At 33.8% G+C, this 26,354-nt stretch overlaps 3 protein-coding genes across 6 annotated transcripts; 2 read left to right on the top strand and 1 right to left on the bottom strand.

Moving 5' to 3' along the window:
• The first annotated feature begins 1,551 nt into the window (after window positions 1-1,551).
• On the top strand, window positions 1,552-5,923 carry LOC135138911 (ATP-binding cassette sub-family C member 4-like). 3 transcript variants are annotated; one of them, XM_064068942.1, is made up of 8 exons: window positions 1,552-1,707; window positions 1,754-1,954; window positions 2,033-2,463; window positions 2,516-2,672; window positions 2,727-4,405; window positions 4,460-4,690; window positions 4,746-5,695; window positions 5,753-5,923. In XM_064068942.1, exons 1-8 carry the CDS (start codon window positions 1,646-1,648, stop codon window positions 5,819-5,821), a joined length of 3,780 nt encoding a protein of 1,259 aa, XP_063925012.1. In that variant the 5' UTR covers window positions 1,552-1,645; the 3' UTR covers window positions 5,822-5,923. The 3 variants fall into 3 exon arrangements, with proteins under 3 accessions (XP_063925012.1, XP_063925011.1, XP_063925013.1); XM_064068941.1 differs by having other exon boundaries at window positions 1,754-1,987; XM_064068943.1 differs by lacking the exon at window positions 1,552-1,707 and having other exon boundaries at window positions 1,905-1,987; window positions 2,068-2,463.
• A 4,117-nt stretch (window positions 5,924-10,040) lies between these two features.
• LOC135137853 (uncharacterized) lies at window positions 10,041-26,337 on the top strand. Of its 2 annotated transcripts, XR_010281948.1 has the most exons (4): window positions 10,041-10,167; window positions 14,915-15,046; window positions 15,105-19,103; window positions 19,630-26,337. XR_010281948.1 is itself a non-coding variant. In XM_064067608.1 (3 exons), exons 2-3 carry the CDS (start codon window positions 14,948-14,950, stop codon window positions 19,041-19,043), a joined length of 4,038 nt encoding a protein of 1,345 aa, XP_063923678.1. In that variant the 5' UTR covers window positions 10,041-10,167; window positions 14,915-14,947; the 3' UTR covers window positions 19,044-26,337. The 2 variants fall into 2 exon arrangements, 1 of the variants encoding a protein (XP_063923678.1); XM_064067608.1 differs by having other exon boundaries at window positions 15,105-26,337.
• Window positions 20,828-25,268, bottom strand: LOC135137855 (uncharacterized protein K02A2.6-like). Its single transcript, XM_064067609.1, has one exon. It carries the CDS (start codon window positions 24,878-24,880, stop codon window positions 20,969-20,971), a length of 3,912 nt encoding a protein of 1,303 aa, XP_063923679.1. The 5' UTR covers window positions 24,881-25,268; the 3' UTR covers window positions 20,828-20,968.
• Window positions 26,338-26,354: the final 17 nt, after the last annotated feature.

The raw sequence follows: 26,354 nt of genomic DNA, 5'->3' as shown, positions 1-26,354 counted from the left end.
TGTGAATAATAACATTGAATGGTGTTTCTTTGTTGTTTATAGGTAGGATTAGTAATTAGATTAAGTACTTTAATAAAAACTTTGTTGTTTACAGAGAAACAATTAAGTTTTATTCCCTTTTAAAGATAAGAAGGAAAAACGGAAATAACCCCGCATTACATTTATATTAAGAATATCATGTAGATGGTAAAACGCTGACCAAAATTTGTGTCATCATCCCCACCAATAATGTGATGACGTCACTTCAAAATTGTACGTAGTAAATGGGTTCAAAATTGTATGAAATAACATAGTCCTACACATGTAGTTTATGACCTCATATTCAGTTTTTACCCAAAACGTCCAGATTTTTGGAAAAAAAATCAAAAATATAAACCGACATTTTGCAATTTAATTTTGAATCTGGAAAACCGAATGCTTTGAAATCTTGCAGATATTTGAAAGTTAGGATAAGCATGATCTATTTTTAATCAAAATTTTGCCGAATAAATCCTATCTAAATTGTACAAAATATGATGAGTCTGTACTTGCAATTTATCATTCCATTCATATTTTTTGGATCTGCATATACAGAGTGACTAAAAAAAATGTATGCGTGAATTGATTTTATTGATTCACTTTATCAACAGTTGAAAAAAAAGTATTCACCTGATGTTAAATTATGCCACACTTTATCAACGTACATGATGATAAATTATGCCATTATCCAAGTGATTGTTTACTTAAAACAATCAGCTTTGAGAGTTTATATCGTGTACTTTCCCCAGCTTATCCCAAACAAATACATGATAAATAAACACAAAATGTATACAGCGTCGGGAGAAATGCTTCTCTTCGATGTTAACTGCTTGAGGGGAAAAATTTAGTCCCCCCGTACCACGATATCATGAATTCTATCGCACTTTCCATGGTCCTTTTCCCAGAGTGGGACAACGTAAGATCTTGTGTGAGGAATTAAGAAGTGTTATTATGTAACAGTCTAACACTTAAGTATAAGCATCCAGAAACCTTATTTACAACTTGATAAATAAAAGATGAGTCCTGACTAAGTGAATTTCATAAAATCTCCGAGCAAATGCTTTATCTAAACAATCTAAGGACCCTTAAATTGGATTGGAACTAGTTAACGATTAAAATCCTAACACGAACTGTGAATTTATAAACAATAAAACAAATTTACACCACGTGTTGACGTCCGTTCAAAATTCGCATATTTCCTCTTGGAAAAACCGCAAGAATTTTTTTTAACCACCAAACCTAGCCAGCTTAATTTTACAGCTTATGGTTGCATATTATTATGTTTAACGATTGTCTTGATTTGAATTTTTTAAATTTAAATTATTCAAATGGGATTTTGCGCCGCTGTTTTCTTTCACAGGGAAATTTTCATTCAAATTTGGTCACCTCAAAGTTATTCAAGTAATATTGTCCGATTTTATCGCATAGTTATGACTAACCTGAATTGTTTATCAACTGATAAGTGATAATACATTTCTTTATTTAAATTTTCCTTGAACGCTAATATGTATGATAAACGTATACCTAGTTGTTCACCATAAAAATACAATAACGTAGTAGGATTAAATGTACAAATAAACAGGTCCTAACCAAGTAGTGTAAAACGTAGAATTTTTAGTTCCAAAAAATGGAAGACAAGCAACTAATGAAAACTAGCCAGAATAAATCTAAAAAACATATACCATTTTGGTAAGTGTTGTAACTATTATTCATCATATAAAACCTCTGTCTTAAGTTGGCAACTACCTGTAATTCTGAAAGGTTGGAAGCAAGAGCTAACCGAAGACGATCTTTATACACCTTTGAAAGAATTTGAATCTAGACGATTAGGAGACGAGTTAGAACGACTCTGGCAAGACGAAGAACAATTTTCTAAAAACCCGTCACTAACCACAGCGCTATGGAAACTAGTACGAGTAAAATTCATGCTTTATGGGTTTGTGTTGTTTGTATTTAAACTAACCTCTTTGTAAGTGACGTTTGTGTTAAGAGTCATACTTAATTTATTTTGTAGTACCGTACAACCACTCTGTTTAAGAAAAATTTTAGACTACCACACATCCAATCAAACTGACGTATCTCTAAGAGAAGCTTACACATACGCGGGAATTAGTGCCACCACAATTCTACTATTTATGATTGTGATTCACTGGACCATACTACAACTCACTTTACTCGGGTTGAAGGTCCGAATAGCTTGTTCTTCTCTGATTTTTCGTAGAGCGTTGAAACTAAAGCAAAGCTCGTTGGGGAAAGTACCGATAGGTCACGTGATTAACTTACTGTCAAATGACGTCAACAGATTTGAGACTTGTCTTCCATTTCTTCCACACATTTGGATAGCGCCTGTTAACTTAATAATAGTAACTTGTATTCTGGACTTCACTCTTGGCCATACAGCCACGTGTGGAATTGGTGTCCTAGTTATTTTTGTAATATTTCAAAGTCAGTTATTTTTTATTTTTCGTTTGGTATTAATGACAACATGTCTTTGCAGTGTACTCCATGAAGATGCTTTCTTCTGTCAGACGAAACGTTGCTGAGAAAACTGACTACAGAGTGCGATTAATGAATGATGTCATCTGCGGTATTCAAGCCATTAAAATGTACACTTGGGAAAAACCGTACATGAAACTGATACACAACGTGAGAAAGTAGGACGTTTAATTCTAAAGGGACTTTAACTAAAGTAGTTACAAATTTTGCAGACAAGAGATGAACAAAGTAGTTGCCAGTAACCACATCCGTGTTCTAAACCTTGTCTTTAGAATATACATTTCCAAATTGGGTGTTTACTTGTCAATACTGGTTACTACATTAATGGGGTTACCTTTGACGTCACAGTACGTCTTTGTCATGTTTAACATTTATGAAACTTTGAAAATGTCTACAAGTATGCTGTTCCAACACGCTCTGGGACAGGTTGCCGAAACAAACATTTCGATACAGCGAATCCAGTCGTACTTGCTCCACGACCACCAAACCTTAACTCCAAACGTAGACTCCATTGCCACATTTAGACAAGACAAATATCAAACCAAACCCGGAATCTCTCTAAAAAGTGTTAGCATCAAGTGGAATTCTGCTTCTCCTAGTTTTACTTTAAGCGACGTCAATTTTGAAGCCTCACCCGGCGAACTAGTTGCCATAGCTGGTGCTACTGGTAGCGGAAAATCAACACTTCTTTATGCGATTTTGAACGAAGTCGACGTAATTAAAGGCAACATTGAGCTTGAAGGAACAATCTCGTACGCATCCCAAGAACCGTGGATTTTTTCAGCCAGTATTAAGCAAAATATCCTCTTCGGGGAAGATTTCAACAGGCTGAAATATTTGAAGGTACTCAAAGCCTGCGCTCTTGAGCACGACCTTGCTATGTTTCCGCACGGTGACCAAACCCGGGTTGGCGAAAGAGGGGTCATGTTGAGTGGTGGCCAAAAGGCGAGAATCGGTTTAGCAAGAGCTGTGTACAGAGACGCTGATGTTTATTTGCTTGATGATCCATTATCAGCGGTGGATTCTCAAGTGGCACGTCACATTTTCAACGACTGCGTTTGTGGCTATTTGAAAACGAAATGCGTGATTTTGGTGACGCATCAAATCCAGTTCTTGAAACGCGTGAACAGAGTGTATTTGATTGAGTCACAAACTGTTTATAAGTGTAACGAAGACACGAATTTTGCAAATTTTGGAAAATATTTTGTCGACGATGTTTCAAAGACGGAAGAGACACAACCTAATTTTGTGGAACTAAATCAACTTCAAGTTGAAACTAAAGAACATCGGAGTTCTGATGCTACGTTATCAAAAGCTTACAAGGGCTACGTCAGTGCAGGGAATTTGTTTCTTACTTGTGTGATATTTTGTTCTTTCGTAATAGGTTTAGGGATTAATATTTCAGTTGATTATTTTTTGGCACTGTGGGTTGATGCGGAGCAAGGTGACACTGTCAAAGATTGGAATTTTTTAAAGTTCCTCGACAAAAGTTGTTACCTATACGTGTATACGGTTCTATTGGTACTTTTAGTACTGTCGTCACATGGTACTTCTTGCTTGTTCGTAACATGGTCCAAATCAATCTCAAACAATTTGCACAACGTTATGTTGCAAAGAATTGTCAATGCAACTGTAACATTCTTCAACGAGCATTCTTCTGGTCGAATTCTTAATCGTTTCACCAAAGACATCGGAATTGTTGACGAGATTATTCCGCCTGTCTTTATGGCGGTACTCACGAGCCTCAGTGTTATATTAAGTGTCCTTTGTCTTATTATCTTTTCAAATTATTGGATCGTGTTTCCTATAGTTTTGGTCGTTCTAATAACAATAGGTTTTAAAATGATATTTCAGCACACTAGTAGCAGCCTGAAAAGAACAGAGGCAGTAAGTAAGTTATATTCGTTTTGATTGTTTCTCAAAGTTAAATATAATGTTTGTCTAGCTCGAAGTGCCGCACTTACACATTTATCGGCATCTGTTCAAGGTTTACCAATAATAAGAGCTTTCGGACTGGAAAGTAAAATCGTAGATGAATTTGACTATCACGAAAGTCTTCACAGTTCAGCCTTCTACTTATTCGCGACAACATTCGCCGCATTTAGCTTCTGGACAGATGTAGTTTGCGCTTTATTCAACATTCTAGTAATATTTAGTTTCTTGTTCATAAAAGTTGGTACGTATCACTTAACTTAGTTACTCGTTCTTTTCGATTTCTTACAAAAATATAGACTCTTCCGCCGGTTTTGTTGGCTTGGCCATAACGCAGTCTATGATGTTGGTACGACTAGTTCAGTACACTCTAAAAAACTGGGGAGACCTTGAAGCAAGAATGGTTTCAGTGGAACGAATAATAGAATATACAGAAATAGAAGTAGAATCCAATGCCGGAGTTGCTAAAGTTGCACAGGACTGGCCAACCACAGGCAAACTATCATTTGTTTCAGTTTCTCTCCAATATTCCCCTGATACTCCCTTCGTTCTAAAGAATATCTCCTTCGAAATCAAACACGGCGAAAAAATCGGAATCGTCGGTAGAACCGGTGCTGGCAAAACCTCACTCACGTCAGTCCTTTTCCGTTTATTCCACCACGAAGGAGACGTTTTCATCGACGGAGTTAACACCAAAACCATATCTTTAGACGTTCTTCGTTCCAAAATCACCATCATTCCTCAAGATCCGGTTTTATTTTTGGGCACTCTGCGCAAAAATATCGACCCTTTTGACGATTACACAGACCACGAAATTTGGAGTTGCTTGGACGAACTAGAACTGAAAGAAATGGTTTCAAAATTGTCAAATGGTTTAGAAAGTCAAATTTCCGAAAAGGGTTCGAATTTTAGTTTCGGTGAAAAGCAGCTGCTGTGTCTTGTTAGGGCCATGTTGAGGAATAATAAATTAATCGTGCTGGATGAAGCTACAGCTAATGTTGATTTGAAGACGGACGAACTAATTCAGGCTGTGATTAGACGGAAATTTCGACATTGTACGGTTTTGACTGTAGCGCATCGTTTGAACACGGTTATAGATTCCGACAGGATTTTGGTTCTCGATGATGGTTCAATTGTGGAATTTGATCATCCGTTTTTGCTGTTGCAGAACACGGAAGGTTTTTTTTATGAATACATCAAGCAGTATGGAAATGCAGTGGTGTCAGAGTTTAAGGCAAGTGCTGAATATGTAAGTTGTATGCAGTTATGATTATGAATTAAAATAGACTGAACTTGATCTTTTTAGAATTACAGACAACTAAATACTGCTTCCAGTTTAACGGAATATGAAAATGAAGAGGATAAGAGTTTGTGAAAGATGTTTCAGTTAAAAATTTCTGAAACATGATTGATATTTATGTCAAGAAGCAGCTCTCAACAAGTTTTACTTTCCGTTTCCAGATAATTTCCTAAACTACTGGACCGATTGTTGTTAAATTTTAACATAACATATTACAGTCTTGTACAGAATTTAGTATTTTATTTCTGAGCTACCAAAATTTCCCCCATGTGCACATTTTATAAACGATAATATTGTAATTTTTAGACAATAATAATAATAATAAATGTCTGTGTTTGGTTCAAGATTATTAGGATTAAAAACAAAATTATTTATAAATTTAATAAACTTTCTCACTGTTGCCATTATGGGGCGGAGCCTAATTGCAAAACTGATATTTCCTAATACAAAGTTTTCATTTTAAATATGTTTTAAGTTCCGTGTTGCTAAAGGAAGTCTGCACATATCAAAACAAAAAGGCAACATGTAAGCCCGCCCATCCGCGCTATCTCAATTCTGATGATTTTTTTTATTCGCCGTGAACAAAGACATTAAGAAAAAAAGGCACAATATAAACCCCGCCCGTCTCCATTGTGATGATTTTTTTCAATTCTTAGAAACTCAAAACACGTTTAAAATGGTAAATTTTCCTCCCCTACATCTGCCAAAGATTTTCAATTTTTGGATATTACAATTTTAGTGAATCCTAAAATTTCAAATTTTCGATTTTTCGATCTTTCAATTCTACGATTTCTCAATTTTTGATTCTTCAATTTTTCGATTTCCCTGTTTCTCGAATAATCGACTTCATTTCTCGATTTCTCGACATTAAAATTTTTTTAAATTTTCGACTTTATCATGACTCGATGTTTCAGCTTTTCGATTCTTCAATGTTTCTTCCATTTTTCAATTTTTCGGTATTTCAGCTTTGGGATTTTTCAAAATGCCGATTCTTCAATTTTTCGATTTTTTTGGCGTTTCAATTTTTCGATTTAGTGATCTTTCTGCTTTCCCATTCTTCGATGTTTTTAAATTTCAGTTTGTTGATGTTTGAATTCAACGATCTTTCAATTTTCCGACTTCTCGATTTTAGATTTTTCAACTTCGATTTATCAACTTTAGGATTTCCGGAATCTTCAAGTTTTCGATTTCTCAATTTTTCCATTCTTCAATTTTTTGATATTTCAGTTTTGAGATTTTTCAGTATTTAGATTCTTCAATTTTTCGATTTTTGGATTTCTCGGTTTTTTTACTTTTTCGATTTTTAAATTTTAGATTTTCCAGTTTTTCAATTTATGGATTTTTTCATGTTTCGAATCCTTGGTTTTTCGATTCTTCGGTATTTTAATTTTTCAATTTTTTTTTATTCACCGTGAAGCTTAATTGCAAAATTCTTATTTCGTTACAGGAAATTAAAAACGTGTTTTTGAGTATCGTGTCGTTCAAAAAATACTAAGTACGTTAAGAAAAAAAGGCACAATATAAACCCCGCCCACCCACCCCGTCTCCATTGTGATGATTTTTTCAATTCTTAGAAACTTAAAACACGTTTAAAATGGTAAGTTTTCCTCCCTTACATATGCCAACGATTTTCAATTTTTCGATATTACAATTTTAGGATTTTTCAATTTTTCGACTCTTCAAATTTTCGATTACTTAATTTTTTTCATTTTTCGATTTTTCGATGTTTCAACTCTACGATTTCTCAATTTTTCGATTTCCCTGTTTCCCGAATAATCGACTTCATTTCTCGATTTCTCGACTTTCGAATTTTTTTTAAATTTTCGACTTTTCCATGACTCGATGTTTCAGTTTTTACGATTCTTCAATGTTTCTTCCATTTTTCAATTTTTCGGTATTTCAGCTTTGGGATTTTTCAAAATGCCGATTCTTCAATTTTTCGATTTTTTTGACGTTTCAATTTTTCGATTTAGTGATGTTTCTTTTTCCCGATTTTTCGATTTTTCTACATTTCAGTTTGTTGATGTTTCAATTCAACGATATTTCAATTTTCCGACTTCTCGGTTTTAGATTTTTCAACCTCGATTTATCGACTTAGATTTCCCGAATTTTCAAGTTTTCGATTTCTCAATTTTTCCGTTCTTCAATTTTTTGATATTTCAGTGTTGAGATTTTTCAGTATTTTGCTTCTTCAATTTTTCGATTTTTGGATTTCTCGATTTTTTTACTTTTTCGATTTTTAAGTTTTAGATGTTCCAGTTTTTCAATTTATGGATTTTTTCATGTTTCGAATCCTTGGTGTTTCAATTTTTCGGTATTTTACTTATTCAATTTTTTTTTATTCACCGTGAAGCTTAATTCCAAAATACTTATTTCGTTACAGGAAATTAAAAACGTGTTTTTGAGTATCGTGTCGTTCAAAAAATACTAAGTACGTTAAGAAAATAAGGCAAAATATAAACCCCGCCCACCCACCCCGTCTCCATTGTGATGATTTTTTCAATTCTTAGAAACTTAAAACACGTTTAAAATGGTAAATTTTCCTCCCCTACATCCGCCAACGATTTTCAATTTTTGGATATTACAATTTTAAGATTTTTCAATTTTTCGACTCTTCAAATTTTCGATTACTCAATTTTTTTCATTTTTCGATTGTTGATATTTCAATTCTACGATTTCTCAATTTTTGATTCTTCAATTTTTCGGTTTCCCTGTTTCCCGAATAATCGATTTCATTTCTCGATTTCTCGACTTCCCAATTTTTTTAAATTTTCGACTTGTCCATGACTCGATGTTTCAATTTTTCGATTCTTCAATGTTTCTTCCATTTTTCAATTTTTCGGTATTTCAGCTTTGGGATTTTTCAAAATGCCGATTCTTCAATTTTTCGGTTTTTTTGACGTTTCAATTTTTCGATTTAGTGATGTTTCTGTTTCCCGATTTTTCGATTTTTTTAAATTTCAGTTTGTTGATGTTTTTCAATTCAACGATCTTTCAATTTTCCGACTTCTCGGTTTTAGATTCTTCAACTTCGGTTTATCGACTTTTGGATTACCGAATTTTCAAATTTTCGATTTCTCAATTTTTCCGTTCTTCAATTTTTTGATATTTCAGTTTTGCGATTTTTCAGTATTTTGATTGTTCAATTTTTCGTTTTTTGGATTTCTCGGTTTTTTACTTTTTCGATTTTCAAATTTTAAATTTTCCAGTTTTTCAATTCATGGAATTTTTCATGTTTCGAATCCTTGGTTTTTCAATTTTTCGGTATTTTAATTTTTAATTTTTTTTTATTCACCGTGAAGCTTATTGCAAAATCCTTATTTCGTTACAGGAAATTAAAAAATACTAAGTACGTTAAGAAAAAAAGGCACAATATAAAGAGAAAAACGCCAAATATTTACCCCACCCACCCACCCCATCTCAACTGTGATGATTTTTTTTATTCTGAAAAACTTGAAACACGTTTAAAATGGAAAATTTCCGCTTAGCCAGAGGCAAGCTCCAAAGCACCGCCGAAGAGGTTTTTCATTTCTGAAAAAATTGCTTAAAAAATCTCAAAAATTTCAATGATATTATTTCACTTAGCTTCACCGCTAAGTGAAAATTATAGACCAAAAAATTTGATCATATAAATCCTAGTTGAAAGCGAAATTATTTAAAAATAATTATTAAATTTACGATAATCAGTAGCAATTAAAAAAAATCGCAAGATAAGCATTTCAAAAAACTATACAGCAAAGTGCAATTAAAAGTAAATATAAAAACTATAATTACAAGTAGTAACACAATTATTTACAGCTATAATTAAGATATTAAGTTAGAAGTTCTTTTTATATGAAAACATAAGTTGTCAAGAAATTTTGATTACTTAAATTTTCAATCCTTGTTTGAGGGGCAAACTTTACACGTTTTCAAGGTTATGACGTCATCGCAACTCGTGTCGAACACATTTATACCGAGAGAGTAATAAAAAACGCCATCAAACGCAGCCATGAAATCTTTGGAAGTTTGTCTTTGATCGTTGCATTTTCAACTCAGACTTCCAAATTGAAAGTAATCTGACAAGACAAACATTCTATAAAAGACAAATCTTGAAGAATTTTCGGATATTTTCAAAATTAAGTGTACTTACAAAGACAAGGTATTTTTTTAAAGTTTGTTTATCTGTTGCGTCAAATAAAAAAGCACACAATCTGATAATCTCAAGTACTTAGTTGGAAGGAAAACAGAATTTTAATGCCTAAAACTGTTTTTATTGGATCAATAGAATAGATTAGATACAAAGATGGTTCGGTAAAGCAGTTCCCAGAATAACAGTGAGGTAAATTAAAAGTTTATTTCCTGAAGTTATAGATTGTCAAGTCTGCAAGTTTATAACTTCTTGTGAAAAATATTGGAAGAGAGAAGAGATAAAAGCTCAAGTAAGTACAATAAAAATGATCACTAAGAAGTTTTAGATTAAATCTACGGATTAAAACTTTTGCTCACGTCACTCAGGCCAATATCCCCTCTAAACGATTTATCTATAAGCCGACATTCGTCACAATTCCAAATTTTACAATAGTAGATGTAACATTTTGCAATTTATAGTTACTGAAAGCAGATTAAATCGTTAGTCAAAATTTAAAATTTTGTCGAATAAATGCTATTTAATTGTTAAAGAGTAGCATAGTCCTGAACTTGTGGTTTATAAATACGCTATTGAGATTTTTCGGCTTTTCGATTTCTTGATTTTTCAACTTTAGATGTCTCAGTTTTTCAATATTTCGATTTTCGGCTTGTTCAATTTTTCCATTCTTCAAATTTTCGATTTCTCCATTTTTTCATATTTAAATAGATACGATTTTTGCCCTCTTCAATTTTACTGTTTTTAAATATTAAATATCATTTTTGAATTTTTCCAATTTTGACGTTTCTAAATTTTCAGTTTCCCGATTTCTCCATGAATCTATTTTTTTGTTTTCCCATTTCTTGACTCCCAACGTTTCGATTTTCAGGTCTTCAGTTGTTCAATTATGTGATTTTTCAGTTTTTCGATTCTTCAATTTTTTGAGTTCAGGGTTTTTCGATTTCTCGAGTTTTTACTTTCTTTGATTTTCAATATTTCGTTTTTAAAACTTTTGATTTTTCAATTTTTCGACCGTTTTATAATTTCTCAATTTTTAAAATTTTAAGTTTTTCGATTTCTTGAGTTTTCAGCTCTTTTATATGTATTTAAATTTTTCAATTTTCGGAATTTTTAAATTTTCGATTTTTGAATTTATTTTTTAATTTTTTGATTTTCCGAAGTTTCGAAATATAAATAGCCAAAAATCGAAAAATCCAACAGTTAAAAATGTAAACATCTGAGAATTGAAAAAACAAAACATCGAATTTCAAAAATTTGAAAAATTGAAAATTTAAAAATTCGGGAAATTGAAAAATTAAAATGTAGAACTGAAAACTCGAGAAATCGAAATATAAAACATTCGAAAAATTAAAAAATTTAAAGTTTAAAAAACGAAAAACTGAAAATCCAAAAAATAAAAAATCGAAAAATCCAGAAGTCGACGAATCGAAATATTGAAAACTCCCAAAACTGAAAGAAATATCCACAAATTGAGAAATTAAAAAATTGGAAAATCGACAAATCGAAAAACCAAAAAAGCAAAATGGAAACATCGAAAAATTGAACAACTGAAAAATCGAACCTTTGAAGCTGAGAAATAGGAAAAGTAAAAATAAACTAATTGAGAAATTGGAGAACTGAAACTTTCGCAACGTCAAAATTTGAAACATTGAACAATTAAATTATAGAAAAATTGAAAAATCGAGAAATTCAAACATCAACAAATCAAAAATTAAAAATTTGAAAATCTAAAATTTAAAAATCGAAAAACTGAAAAATCGAGAAATCGAAACCCCAATATTTGAAAACTTGAAAAAATGAAAAATCGAAGCAACGAAAAATTGAAAAATCGAAAAATTAAAAACCCCAAAAGTAAAAAATCGAAAAACAGAGGAATCTAAAAATCGAAAAATTGAAAAACTCAGACACCGAGATATCGAAAAACCAGAGGATCGAGAAATCAGAATTTAAAAAATTGAAAAATTGAAAAATCGATGAAGTGAAAAATCGAAACGACGAAAAATTGGAAAATCGAAAAGTGTTTTTTTTATTTTCCCATTTCTCGACTTCCTAAATATTCGATTTTTCACTTCTTCATTTCTTCAATTTTTCGAGTTTTATGTTTGTGATTTTTCGACTTTGCTTTTTTAGATTTCTCAAATGTTTGGATATTTCTTTCAGTTATGGTATTTTTCAATATTTCGATTTTTAGATTTTTTTTGATTTCTCGATTTTTTACTTTTTGGATTTTCAGTTTATCGTTAATTTTTTTAACTTTTCGATGTTTTAATTTTTGAAGTTTTAAAAATCTACGTTTTTCGATTTCTCGATTTTTTAGTTCTTCAAGAATTCTTTCAGAATTTTTAAAATTTCGATTTTCCAATTTTTTTTTTATTTTACGTTTTATCGAATTCAGATGTTTCGATGTTTTGATTGTTTAATTTCTCGATTTATCAATATTTCAATGCTTAACTTTTCTCCTCGGTTTTCGACTTTTCGATTTCTCGATCCTCTGATTTTTCGATTTCTCGATGTCTCAGTTTTTGAATTTTTCGATGTTTTTATTTTTCAGTTACTCGAATTTTAAATTTTTCATTTTTTTAAATTCTGGAGTTTCGATTTTATTTTTTTAATTTTTCATGTTTTGGATTTCATTGTTTTAAATCTTAGATTTTTCGATTTCTCGATTTTTTGATTTTTTAGTTTTTCAGTCTTTCTACTTTTCAAATTTTGACGTTACTAAATTTTCAGTTTTCCGATTTCTCAATTAATCTATTTTTGATTTTACCATTTCTCGATTTCTCAAAATTTCAATTTTTCAGTTCTTCAGTTCTTCGATTTTTCGACTTTGCTGTTTGGTTTTTCTGTTTCTCAATTTTTCAATTTTGTAAGTTCTCAATTTTTGGATATTTATTTCAGTTTTGAATTTTTTAATATTTCGATTCTTCGACTTATCGATTTTTCGACTTCTGGATTTTTCAATTTTTCATTTTTTGAATTTTAATTTTTTTGTTTTATGAAACTTTAGATTTTTCAATTTTTCGAGTGTTTTATATTTCGATTTCTCAATTTTTTAACTTTTCCATATTTTAATTTTTCAATTTTTAGAATCATAGATTTTTCGATTTCTCGAGTTTCCAGTTCTATATGTTTCAATTTTCCGAATTTTTAAATTTTCGATTTTTCAATGTTTTGATTGTATAATCTCCCGATTTATCAATTTTTTCATTTTTAACTTTTCGATTTTGGCCTATTTCGTCTCTCATCAATTTTTCGATTTTTCCACCTTTTCGATTCCTCAATTTCTCCATCTTTTGGTTTTTTGATTTTTCGATGTCTCAGTTTTTGAATTTTTCGATGTTTCGATTTTTGAATTACATATCCGAATTTTCAATTTTCCAATTTTCTAAATTTTCGAGTATCGATTTCTCGATTTGTCGATTTTAATTTTTCAATGTTTGAAATTTTCGATTTTTCGGTTTTTCAATTCTTCAATATTTTTCAATTTTTCAAATTTTGACGTTTACTGAATTTTAAGTGTTCCGATTTCTCTATTAATCTATGTTTTGATTTTCCCATTTCTCCACTTCCAAAGTTTCGATCTTTCAGTTCTTCAATTTTTCGATTGTTCAGGTTTTTGATTGTTCAATTTTTCGAATTTTTAATTTCCTAATTTTTGGATATTTCGTTCAATTTTGTGATTTTTCAGTTTTTCGATTCTTCAGTTTCTCTTCTACTTTTCAATTTTTCGATTTCTTGACTTTTTACTTCTTGGATTTTCAATTTTCCGTGTTTTAAACTTTAGATTTTTCAATTTTTAAAATTTTCGGTTTCTCGAGTTTTCAGTTTTCCTACATGTATTTTAAATTTTCAATATTCGGAATTTTTAAATTTCAGCTTTTCCAGTTTTTTTTTATTTATTCGATTTTTTCGATGTTTTTTTTCAATTATCCGATTGTTCAATATCTCGATTTTTAAATTTTAGATTTTCCAATTTTTATTCGATATTTGTTTTTTAAAGTTTTAAATTTTAGATTTTTCGATTTCTTGAATTTTCAATTTCTTCCATATTTCTGTTTTTGAATTTTTCGATTTTCCGATTTTTGAAGTTTTCGATTTCTCAATTTTTTTCAACATTATCAGTTTTGGGAACTTTTCAATTTCTGTTTTTTTTTCAATTTTTCGGTTTTTCAATCACTGAAAGCTTCTCGTGTTGTTGCTAAAAGTTTTCCCAATGTTAATATTATATAATGTATGGAAAATAAATAACTACCAATATGACTATGAGAATGAAACTAGTTTTTTTTTTATATAACATTTTTCACTTTTATGTTCTTACTTTTTCGTTTATTACTTTATTCATTTTCGCCACCTCGTAATTTTTATGAAGATCTTCATTTCACACATTTCTTCTTGAATTTCCACCTTCTCTTCTTCCATCTCCTCCATTTTCCGACCATTTTATCTTCTTCTGTAATCACATCTCATTTTCTGTCTTTCATGTCCCTGATAGGATTTCTTTTTTCCGGTTTATATTTTCTTTATCCTTATTTCTCACATTTTCTTCATCACAATTTTCCGTCCTCTTATCGTTACTGTTTAGTTTTTTGAGTTACGTTCTTGTTTTTTTTTATTTCACCAAGTCTTCCTTGTCTTCATTCCACTCCCATTTCTCTTCGTCTTGTCTTTTTGTTCATAGTATCTTGGTCTTTGGTCACTACATTTAAATATAGACATATAATTATGTTTTTTTCACACTGGATCAAACTGTCTTCAAATGTTTATAAAAATTTATTACTTTTTACAAGAAACTTCTAAAGGTGTTAAATCAGGTGATCGAGGTGGATATTGTCTATGTGAATGTTGTTAAGAGACGAGATTGTAGGCAAGCCACCACTACACAAGTTGTATGTTCTAAGACACGACTTACGTAATTTAGTGGCATAATATGCAGCGAATACTAGATTACACATAAGAAAAATCATATGGCTCTAAAATACGTATTTCGTTTCTGATTTTCGTTATGAATATGAATATCAGGATTTACAACTGATTTTTAGGTTTGAGTGTTCATCTAAAGAAGAATCATCATTATGGAGGAGGTAAACAGAACTCTAGAAGAAAATTTACACCACAAACAATCAACGGACGAATTGTTGCCCACTTTTCACTTCGAGGTTAATACAGAAAAGGTATTACAACGATGGTGTATCTATTTTTTTATTAAAATGCATTTTTGTGACGTTTCAGAATTTTCGCAAACGGTCTGGAACCACGGACAAGGGCAAAAAGTATGAGAACATGGTAACTGCTAGCACCATACTTCGTCTGGTAAGCACCAATAAAGTAAAAAACTTCCACGTTTCGTCAGACGATCCAAATTTCGGGGCATTCGATGATGTGGTCATTGAAGTGGAGACTGACGACGGAGTCCAAACAATCGCAGTCCAGTTGAAACACAGCAACAATCCAGGAAATTTACGCATAAAACGACTAGCAAGCGAAAAGGGGGATTTTAGCATTCTTAAATATTTTAAATCGTTCCAAGAAATAAAGAAGAAACCACACCAATCTATTTTGTTCACGAACCTCAAATTTAAGGTTTTTAAAGACACAAAATTCCAGCTCGACGGAAAAGATTTTTTCTTAGAACCTTACGAAGTAGAAATTGCCGATGACTGTTTGAAACTTTCACAAGACGTGAATTATTGTCATAAATTTCGAATTGTGGAAGACGAACACCCTGGTTCTAAAGAACTTCAACAATTCAAGACATTTCTTGAAAACTTTAGTCTTTATACTAGGCAACAAAGTCTGGAACGACTTGAAAAATCAACAGCGAAAAACTTCGAGAAGACATTTTCTTCCAATGAAGAAACTTTTGAAAAGTATCTCAAAATTCTATCTCAGTGGGATATGCAAGAAGGGTTGAAACTAAAATTAGACAAGAAGATGATGCAACATGCAATTGCACTGTGTTTGTTGTCCCCTTACATCGAACATTTCACTTTTGGTCCAGTTAACGACAATGGAAAAATACTTCGGGATGCAATTTCTGTCTTCGATATTACCCTATTGGAAAAGACAGAGTGCGATTTGGTTAAACGGTTGTGGGGCGATTTAGACGAAAATATTGACATCAAGGAACTAAACAAGCTAAGATCATTTTATCGTCTTTCTTCTAATTTTATATCCAGGATAGAAGACGTAGACGAAAATGCATTGGCACGACTGTTGTGGTTGATGGGTAAACGTCCGCTGATCGTACAAGAGCACGAAAATATCGAAAAAGCCATTAATCTTTGTCCCTGTGATAAATTCGTCTTACTTGGTCAAGGAAAATGGACAGAATGGATGAACGGTCGCTCCGTGTTTCAAAACTTGCTGGATTTGAAATCAGAACAAAATTTATTTGAAAGAGTGATCCAAAATTTTACCATTTCCTTACAAGGGAAAGACGTTGTTAATCTGATGGACATATCTCGAGGTAATGAAGAAATTTTAAAGAATATTAGCGTAAGTCATCTCCTGGAAATGATAGATAGTCCACGCTTGATAGACGGCGAAAAAGAAGTTCTTCCCAATCCCTACATCGAAAGGTATTTGTCGCTAAATGTTATAGATATTAAGTATTTGGAATGTGTTAATCGTGGTACCGTCGTTATTCTAAATTGCTCAGGTAGTTCCAATGAACTACAACAACTTCAAAATATTAGTCTGACAAAGATCGACGATTATTTAAATGACCCAAAATGTAGAACTTCCAACGCTCCGATTTTCATAATAAGTAAAAGTCAGTGCAGCCAGTCTGAATTTGAGAAAATATGTTCTAAAACCCCGAAATCCAAGACTGTACATTATTTTAAATTTTTTAATAACGTGAATCTAGAGTGGGTACGAAGCAGAGGTGACATAGAGGAATTGCAAAATTATAAATTAGGTAACCATTCCAAAAACGAAACTGACTTTTGGACTTTTGAGTTCAAAACGAGTATTAATTTAGTGATAGATGATCCCGGAATGGGTAAAACCGAGTTAACAAAAAGCCTAAAAAACAAGTGTCCTTCTAAATACTGGACGGTAATTGTCACCCCTCAGGAAGTTAATTTATTCTTTAAACAGTCAGAAGAGTGTGAAATATCAGACTATCTAAATTTGTTTCAAACATTCATCGTAGAGAAAAAGTACCACTATCTTAAAAATTTAGATAAAGCAGTTTTTAAAATGTGTTGTGAGCAACTCAATGTTTGCTACGTGTGGGACGCTCTTGATGAAATTTCTTCTAAATATTTAGAACAGGTTTCAGACTTGATCGTTCTATTGTCAAAAAAAGGTTTCATACAATGGATCACCGGTAGAAAACACTTGGAAACTTTACTTGTCCAAAAATTTAACACACTCCCGTTGAATATAAATCAGTTTAATGAGTCAGAGCAAGAAGACTACATTAGACAACGCCTTAACCCTATTGTTTCGGCCGACCACCTAGAAACAGCTATCCGAAAAATTAAATCTAGTTTTGCTTTCATAAAACATATAGACATTTTGGGAATTCCACTTCAAATATTTATGCTCACCGAAATAGTTCTTCAAAATAAAGACAAATATTTAAAATTATTTGGCGATTCGTGGCGCTTGACTGATCTATATAGTTATTTTATTGACGAAAAATTCAACATTTTCTACCAAACCAAATTGTCTCTGAATATTCAGGATGCCTATTCGAAGCGTGTGTTTAACAGTGACAAAGAAAAAATCTTGACGCATTATGCAAAACTGGCAATAAAGCTAATTTTTTCGGACTGCGCAGATATCAGTCTTGAAGTTATTGATAGTACTTGCTACGATTACGCACCTATCGGTATTATAACTGGTTTACAGAACAACACACCGCTTTTTTTGCACGCGTCTTTTGCGGAATATTTGGCCGCGGTGTACTTTTCGAAGAATTTTGACGTTATACCAAGGGATAGATTTTTCGATCGACAATATAACAACGTACGATTTTTTTTTGATATGTTGTTGGCAAAAAAATCACCAGCTCAAAATGCAATCTTGTACAGAAATTTTGATGGTCTAAAGAGTTATGACGACGAAATATTAACACGTAAAGATGACGCCGGAAGAAATGCGTTACATTTGATTTGTTCGTGGGGACAACGACACTCGCGTCTGACAGTAAAGAGTTCTAAAATTGATCGAAATTTTCCATATTTTGTGTCTGCGTGGCTGAAAAAAACATTCTTTTCGGATAGGATACGTTGTGTAAGCTACAGTTTCAACGACTACGGGTCTTCTAAAGGGCAACTAGATACAAAAGAATATTTAGATGGGGTGCGATTTTTGTCTAACGAATGTGGCAATAAGGAACCCGATGAGCTTTTTAAAATGACCCCCCTGTCACACGCTCGAGTTAGTGAAAGTTTAGGGGCAGAACTAGAATTGTTACAATTAGGACTAGAACCGGACCAGTCATATAATCACTGTGACAGAATTAACATTTTATATTATTCTAGCCTCTTTGGTTATGACCAAGCAATTAAATCGGTTTTTACTAAAACATTAAGTACTTGTTACGACGAAATCAATTTTGTCTGTGAACGGTCCGGTTACACAGCTCTTGTTGTAGCGTCCGCAAGCGGGCACCAAGCAGTCGTTGACAATTTACTGCAACTAGGGGCCGAAATTTCTTGTCTTGATAAACGAGGTCGGACACCACTTTACACAGCTGCTTTCAACGGCCACGAAAAAGTTGTCGAATGTCTGTTGAAATCCGGAGCCGATATCAATCGCTGTAATAACTTAGGTTGGACACCACTTTACGTGGCTTCTTGGAACGGCTTCCAGAAAACCGTCGAATGTCTAGTGAAATGCGGGGCCGAAATCGATCGCGGTAGTCACAGAGGTTGGACACCGCTTTACGCAGCTTCCTTCAACGGCCACGAAAACACTGTCGAGTGTCTGTTGAAAAGTGGAGCCGAAATTAATCGCGCTAATAATTGCGGTTCGACACCACTTCATGCGGCTTCGTCGAACGGCCACGAAAAAACTGTCGAGTGTCTAGTGAAATTCGGAGCCGAAATCAATCGTGTTGATAATAATGGCCAGAGGGCGGTTTTCGCAGCTTCCGCAAAGGGTCATGAATGCATCGTCGAATATTTAGTGAAATGCGGAGCCGAATTTCAATAGGGTTGTATCAACAGTGGGTATAGGGTAATCAATTTCTGCTGAATTTTGAAGAAAGCGGGGCTTGGAAAAATTTCTTGACTTCCAAAGACGGCTGGACTTGGGAAAAATTCTTTTCTTTCTCTATTTCTTTTTCTTGCCAAGCCCATTTTATCTTCTTCATTCGTACTTTTTTACCATTAATTTCGTTTCAATTTCGTTTCCATGTACATATATTCATCATTTCTTTAATTCGCTTTTTCGTCCTGTCTGCGTTTTTCTGAATATTTCCTCAGTATCTTCTGTAAGAGCCGTAAACAGGCTGGAGTTCAGTAGACATCCCTGTTTTACTACCTTACATGTATAAAAAACTTCATTTTCAGACCCATTTACTGTTTGTTCCATCTCAAGCCTCACCCTCTCCTCCAAGTCATTGCATATACTTTATAATAGTGTGATAACCCAAACTTCCCGCCTTTAAATTGACCTTGAAAAAAATTCAAAATTTGGCCTTGGCTGTGATCGTCTAACAAATGGGAACCTACGTTGTGTGTGTTTTTTTTTTTTTGAAAAGTGGCGGGAAGACGTTCTTTCATACAAGTGCATACACTGCGCACAAAATAATAGACACTCCCTCCCTAGGGGGAAAAGAAGCGAAGAGCGAGAGTGACTCGGCCGTGCCCTTCTGCCCGTCCAGCAGGGACCAATCGCCATTGTTCTTCATCTCCAAAAACCCCCTAGGGCTATATTCACAGATATATAGCATTACAATATTTGAATATTACAAATTTAATAAAGCAGCAAAGCAAAATCTGAATTAAAGTAATTGGATGCAAATATACAAGTTATTACGGGCATGTAGCGGCAGATTTTAAAGTTACGGCAGTTAACAGGAGCACAACAAAAGTATCCCTGGGGCGTGCTAACATAAGCGGAGTTTAGGGCTACCGGTCTGGGACTGTTCTCCCCCCACGACAGTGATTCTATCTATCACAAAGCTTACCCGCACGCATATGTCCATTACGAACGTGCTCTGCGAAACTAGGCCGCTACGATCGCAGATCCGTAGTTGGGTCTCGGCTAAGGACAAAAGCCGACAGCGTTACAACACCGGCGATCGCCCCCTGACTCTATACAAACCCGCGGACTTGTGCAGGTGACGCGATCAATCTCGCCAGCTCGACTAGGAACCGAACTTCGCTTCTGCCACGTTGTTGTGTTATTTAACCTCAATTCCATTTTTAAATATTCATTCTCTTATAACTCTGATGTTAACAACAACTGAACAAGTGTTAAAGTTTCAGCGAGCAATAAACAACATTTAAATTCGCCAATTCAATGATTCAAACAAAGAGTTTACATTAGGTCAAATTATATCATGATTTAAGTGATTGGTTACTTCAAAAAAACAATTTACTTTGAGAGTTTAAAATACCGCGAACTCGTTACCTCAACAAAACACATAATAAACAAACACAAAAATATCCAATCATCGCTCCGAGGGAAAAAGCGTCTCGGTGATGTAACATTTAAAATCGTTGCAAGGAAAAAGCGTCTCGGTGATGTAAATTTTAAATCGTTCCGAGGAATTGCCTCGATTATGTATATTTTAACGGTGGGAGGAATAAGCCTCGTTGATGTTATTAATCACTAGCGTTGCGAGGACAGCCTCAGTAATGTAATCATGATAACGACGATAATAACGATGATAACCCCTAAAGGAAGAAATTATTACAAACTGTTATGTTTTCTCTTTACTTGGCTTGTTCCACCTCAAGAACACACGGCAGTTAGTTGCGAACTATCTTTATTGTTAAAAACGTACTGCGCATATACAACTCCCATAGACTTCTAACTACTAGATACACCACATTTCCTTCCCCTTAAAATAAAACATAATAAAAACTTCTAGTACAAAAATCATTATGTACACTATGAATTGTTGAACCTTACTTAACTCTATTTCTTAAAAAATATCTATGCCTAACAACTGAGTTTGGCGATACATTAACATTATCCTGATTAGCTATAACATTGTCTTGGTTAGGTATAACATTGTCTTGGTTAGGTATAATATTGTCTGGGTTAGGTATAATATTGTCTTGGTTAGGTATAATATTTACATCATCATTTCCCCTAGCTACAGATGAAATTGGTACAGTGATGTCCCTATTAGTAGCTGTAACTACTGAATTTTTAACATTTTGTTGTTCGTTACATGAATCAGTGGACGTTGAGCAAGAACCCTGTAGTCTGATTTGGTTTGAATGTCTTTTAACTATTTTACCTTGTTCAACTTCCACTTCACAGATGACATTACCAGATTTTTGTCTTATTATTCCTGGCGACCTAGTAGGTTTGGCAGGTATAGCATAATCTTTGACTAAAACCTTGTCGCCAATTTCGAAAGTTCTGTTCACCCCTTTATAATTGTCTATTTGCCTTTGAGTCTGTCTATTATTAATATTTACTTGAGAAGGCCTCAGTAGTGACAAACGTGATTTTAAATGTCTACCAAACATTATTTCTGCTGGACTCACACCTGTTGTCGAATGAGGAACGTTTCTATAACTAAACAAAAAGTGTAATAAAGCTTGTCCAATATTTTCTTTTTCTAAATGAGCTTTAATAATTCTACGTTTTACTGTCTTGACACTACTTTCGGCAGCACCATTACTTGCTGGATGATAAGGTGGACTAAATAATTGTATTATTCCATTATTCTGAAGAAATTTCGAAAATTCGTTTGAACTAAACGGTTGCCCATTATCTGAGACTACGGTATCTGGAAGTCCAAAAATTGAAAATAAGTATGTCAAATAATTAATAACCGCCGAAGCATTTGAATTATTCATCGTTTTAACTTCCAACCACTTTGAATGTGAATCAATTACCACTAAATATTTATGACCATAAATCGGGCCTAAAAAATCAAGATGGATTCTTGACCAAACTTTATTCGTTTGAGGCCATGGTTGCAGAATTGTTTTCTGTGGATTGCACTGTAACTGTGAACAAGCGCTACAATTTTTACACACATTCGTTATGTCATTATCAATATACGGCCAATAACAGTATGACCTTGCCAGTGACTTGCACTTATTTATACCTAGATGACTAGAATGAATCTCTTCCAAAATCTTTGCTTGTAGATTTTTCGGAACAATAACCCTTAAACCCCAAATAATACAACCATGCTCTATGTGCAACTGGTCTTTTCTGTTAAAATATGGCTTCAGCTCGATAGGTATATTCAACGGCCAGCCATCCACGCAATACCTAAAAACTTCTCTTAACATTGGATCTCTTTGAGTTTCTTTTGCAAGCAACTTATGATCAATCGCTAACGTTTCCGTCACATGTAAGATATGTCCAAAATCTGTATTCTCGCATGGAGTCTCCTGTAAAGATAAACGTGAAAGCGCGTCCGAATAATTATGTTTCGATTTGACATATTTAAGTTCATAGTCAAAACTTGCTAAAATAATGGCCCATCGTTGCAAACGACTAGCCGTTAATTGAGGTATTTGCTTATTTTCACCGAAAATCGCTAATAACGGTTTGTGGTCACTATAAAGAAAAAACTTACGTCCAAATAAATAATCGTTAAATCGTTTAACTCCAAAAATTATTGCCAGCGCTTCTTTATCTATCTGCGAGTAATTCTTTTCAGCGCTATTTAACGATCTTGAAGCAAATGCTATAGGTCTTCTATCCCCATTCTCTAAAATGTGAAAAATACAAGCTCCAACCCCTGTGGAACTAGCGTCACATGCTAAACCTAAAGGCAGTTTCTGATTATAGTGCATTAGTACTTTTGCTGACTTAATTTCCCCTTTTATCCACTCAAAAGATTTCTGACACTGTTTGTTCCAATGCCATCTACTGTTTTTTCGTAAAAGTTTATATAAAGGATTCGCCCTACTACTTACATTTGGAATAAACTTACCATGAAAGTTTACAAACCCAAGAAATGATTGTAGCTCTACTTTGTTTGTAGGCTGCTTCATCTGTGTTAAAGCTTTTACCTTATCATTAGACGGATGTAGTCCCTCAGCATCAATTGTGTACCCTAAGTATGAAACAGATTTTTGAAAGAAGCTACACTTTGACAAATTAATTTTCAAACCCGACTCTTGAATTTTATTAAATAACAACTTCAAATTCTCTAAATGTTCCTTTTCGGTTGCTCCTGTCACTAAAATGTCATCCATGAACGCGATAACTCCTTTTAACTTGTAACACAGAGAATCAATTATTCTTTGAAAAATTGCTGGGCTTGAGGATATACCGTACGGAAGTCTATTATAACTGAATAATCCTTTATGAGTATTAATTGTAACTAACTCTCGCGATTCACTATCTAATTCAATTTGTGCATATGCTTGGGATAAATCTATTTTAGTAAAGTGAGTACCTTCGCCCAAATGAGCTAATAAATTGTCAACTTTTGGTATGTGATAACGTTCCGTGTTCAAATTCCTATTTACAGCCACTTTAAAATCTCCACAAATACGAATATCCCCATTTTTCTTAAGTACTGGTACTATAGGACTTGCCCATTGACTATACTCAACTGGAGTTAAAATATTTTCATTTACCAACCTATTTAATTCATCTTCTACCTTAGACTTAATATTAATTGGCAATGATCGCGATTTACAAAAAACTGGAACAGCCTCAGCTTTCAAATGTAATTTTGCCTTAAAATTTTTTAACAGACCCAACTTGTTATCAAATATATCACCATATTCCTCGATTAGCTTTTCTAACTTCATATTTTCAGTCACCTTATTCACTCTAACCTCATTATCTATTACATTAATTCCCAAATTTTGCATCCAATTTCGCCCTACCAAACATGGTCCTCCTTCTGGTACGACATATAACTTCAAACGCTTTGAATTATTGGTGAATTGTACATTTACCATAATAAACCCTGCTGTACCTACTGGTGTACCAGTATAACCCGACAACTTTATGTTACTTTTTGAGATATTCAAATGTGAGAAGTACCTGTTATAAACTTTCCCTGATATTAAGGAATATTCACACCCTGTGTCTACTTCCATATTTAACAATGCATTTTCCACTTTAACTTTAGCATAAATTGGATATGCCTTAATATCAGTTGTGTTGTCCTTAATATTAAATAAATTATTATCTGTATCCTCATCAAAAACACGATTACAGCCTTCCTTCTCAACCGACTGTACATATGACATTTTTTCCTTTGTCGTGTCCTTCCTCTTCACTTTTTCTTTATTTCGACACACGTACTTTAAATGCCCTTTACCACCACAATTATCACACACCGCATTTTTAAAGAAACACTCACCCTTGGTGTGGTTCTTTAGACCACAATTCCAGCAATACCTTTCCTGCTTTTCTTTCCCCCGTGAAGCTGTCTCCGCTCCTAATTTTTGATGACCTTTATGCTGCGACCAATTTCTTCCCGCCTGTCTTTCTTTGGCCTTGACCTTGTGCACCTCAGACGTCGCCTCGAAAGCCGCCACGTCTTTTTCTGCCATTTCCATTCTTCTGGCAATTCCTATAGCTTTCTGAAACGTCAAAACTCTCTGTGATAACAACTGCTGCTTAATTTTATCATTTCTTAGACCAGCCACTAGCGCGTCTCTTAAGTTGTCATCCAGTGCCTCTTGGAACTTGCAAAATTTTGCTAAACTCTTCAACGCTGCCACAAATTGCGCAATATCCTCACCGCTCTCCTGCCTCCTGCTGCGGAATTTATATCTTTCAGCTATAATCGACGGCTCAGGATTTAAATGCTGCGACACCACTTTTACTAGATTTTCATAAGTTAGCGTCGCTGGATCCTCGGGGCTGACTAAATCTACCATCAGTTCGTACGTTTCATCTCCAACTACTGCAATTAAGGTGGGAACCTTGACCTCTTCCTTGACCCCATTGGCAATAAAATACTGCTCTAGCCTTGCGATGTAGGTCTTCCAACTTTTTTCCCCGGCTCAAATTCACCGATCTTTCCAACCGCCATTTTCTTTACCGGTACTTCTTACCACCGCCAACTGTTTTCCGATGAGAACACCCCTGGTTCTTCTCGATTCTTAGGAGTTCGCCTGCTTCTGTGAATTCCTTGCCGTTTCTCTAGATTGCTTTTAATACTTTTCAAATCCTCATCCCATCCTCGTCGCCACTTTGTTATGTTTTCTCTTTACTTGGCTTGTTCCACCTCAAGAACACACGGCAGTTAGTTGCGAACTATCTTTATTGTTAAAAACGTACTGCGCATATACAACTCCCATAGACTTCTAACTACTAGATACACCACACAAACCCCCCCTGCCAGTTCGCGGTATAATGAACTTTGTTTAACTGCCGTAAATGAACTATTAGCAATCTTGTGTGAAGGATTAAGAAGTGTTATAATGTAACACTTACGTATATGCATCCAGAAATCTATTCGTAATTAAACAACAAGGTGTTTTCCTGACTAAGTGAATTTCATGAAATCTTCTAGCAAGTGGTTTATTTAAATAATCCTGATTGTTAAATTGTGTTTGCACTAGCTGACGATTAAGAAAAACTAACTTGATTGGTGAATTTACAAACAATGAAACAAATTTACAGCACGTGTTTCGCGTTGAACGGAAGTCCGGCATTTTTCCTCCCATGTTATTAACTACCAAACCAAATAATTTAAACTTAGCTCTTACCACGTGTTTACACTCACACAAGCACATTCAGACTGACGCTACGCCATGCTGCCCTGTCTCTACCAACCCTTTAACTAAAATCTCCCTAGCGCTACGTGCCGCCATCTAACTCAATAATCATGCAAAACTAACCCCTAAGCGCTATTAATTGTCCGATTACCAAGCAAGCGTTTCCGTGCACCAGGTTGCCTATGTTTAACGATTTTTTTTGATGATTTTTTTTTCAAAATTCAAATTATTCAAATGTGATTTCGCGCCGCTGTTAATTAATTTCAGCGCGAAAACTGATTCACCAATAGTTTTTGAGGTCATTTATATCACTTGTCTTCCTCTTTTTAGGCGCTTTATCTGCCATATCGTTTCTTCTCTACTGATTTATTCTTTCCAATGGACTGGATATGTTGAGCTTTCATCTTTGACCGTTTTGTAATTCACTGCCAATAAATTCCATGAAATCTTCCTATATTGTTCTATCTTGATCTTTTCTTTTTTCTTTAACAATCTAGGTTCACCTTCTTTCTCGGTGCTAATCGCTCTTATTTTGTCTTCTTCCGCCTGCATTTTTTCTTTCATTGTGCTTACAGTGAATGTTTCCACCATGTCGTTTATGTTTCCTGAGTCCATCGGACGAATGGCCACT

The sequence above is a fragment of the Zophobas morio genome, unplaced genomic scaffold (genome assembly GCF_036711695.1).
Source record: "Zophobas morio isolate AGI-343-1 ecotype UQ-CSIRO unplaced genomic scaffold, CSIRO_AGI_Zmor_V1 ptg000030l, whole genome shotgun sequence".
NCBI lineage: Eukaryota > Metazoa > Arthropoda > Insecta > Coleoptera > Tenebrionidae > Zophobas > Zophobas morio.
The sequence above is the reverse complement of the archived record's forward strand: the minus strand, read 5'-3'. Positions and strand labels throughout refer to the sequence as shown.

What these genes read in the sequence shown, in the direction of transcription:
- LOC135137855 (XM_064067609.1), bottom strand. Translation starts at nt 24,880, where the DNA reads ATGGTAGATTTAGTCAGCCCCGAGGATCCAGCGACGCTAACTTATGAA.
- LOC135138911 (XM_064068941.1), top strand. Translation starts at nt 1,646, where the DNA reads ATGGAAGACAAGCAACTAATGAAAACTAGCCAGAATAAATCTAAAAAA. An exon ending in AAAAAACATATACCATTTTG is followed by an intron (nt 1,708 to 1,753) that starts GTAAGTGTTGTA and finishes CTCTGTCTTAAG; the next exon opens with TTGGCAACTACCTGTAATTC. An exon ending in TTTCTTGTTCATAAAAGTTG is followed by an intron (nt 4,691 to 4,745) that starts GTACGTATCACT and finishes ACAAAAATATAG; the next exon opens with ACTCTTCCGCCGGTTTTGTT.
- LOC135137853 (XM_064067608.1), top strand. Translation starts at nt 14,948, where the DNA reads ATGGAGGAGGTAAACAGAACTCTAGAAGAAAATTTACACCACAAACAA. An exon ending in TCGAGGTTAATACAGAAAAG is followed by an intron (nt 15,047 to 15,104) that starts GTATTACAACGA and finishes GTGACGTTTCAG; the next exon opens with AATTTTCGCAAACGGTCTGG.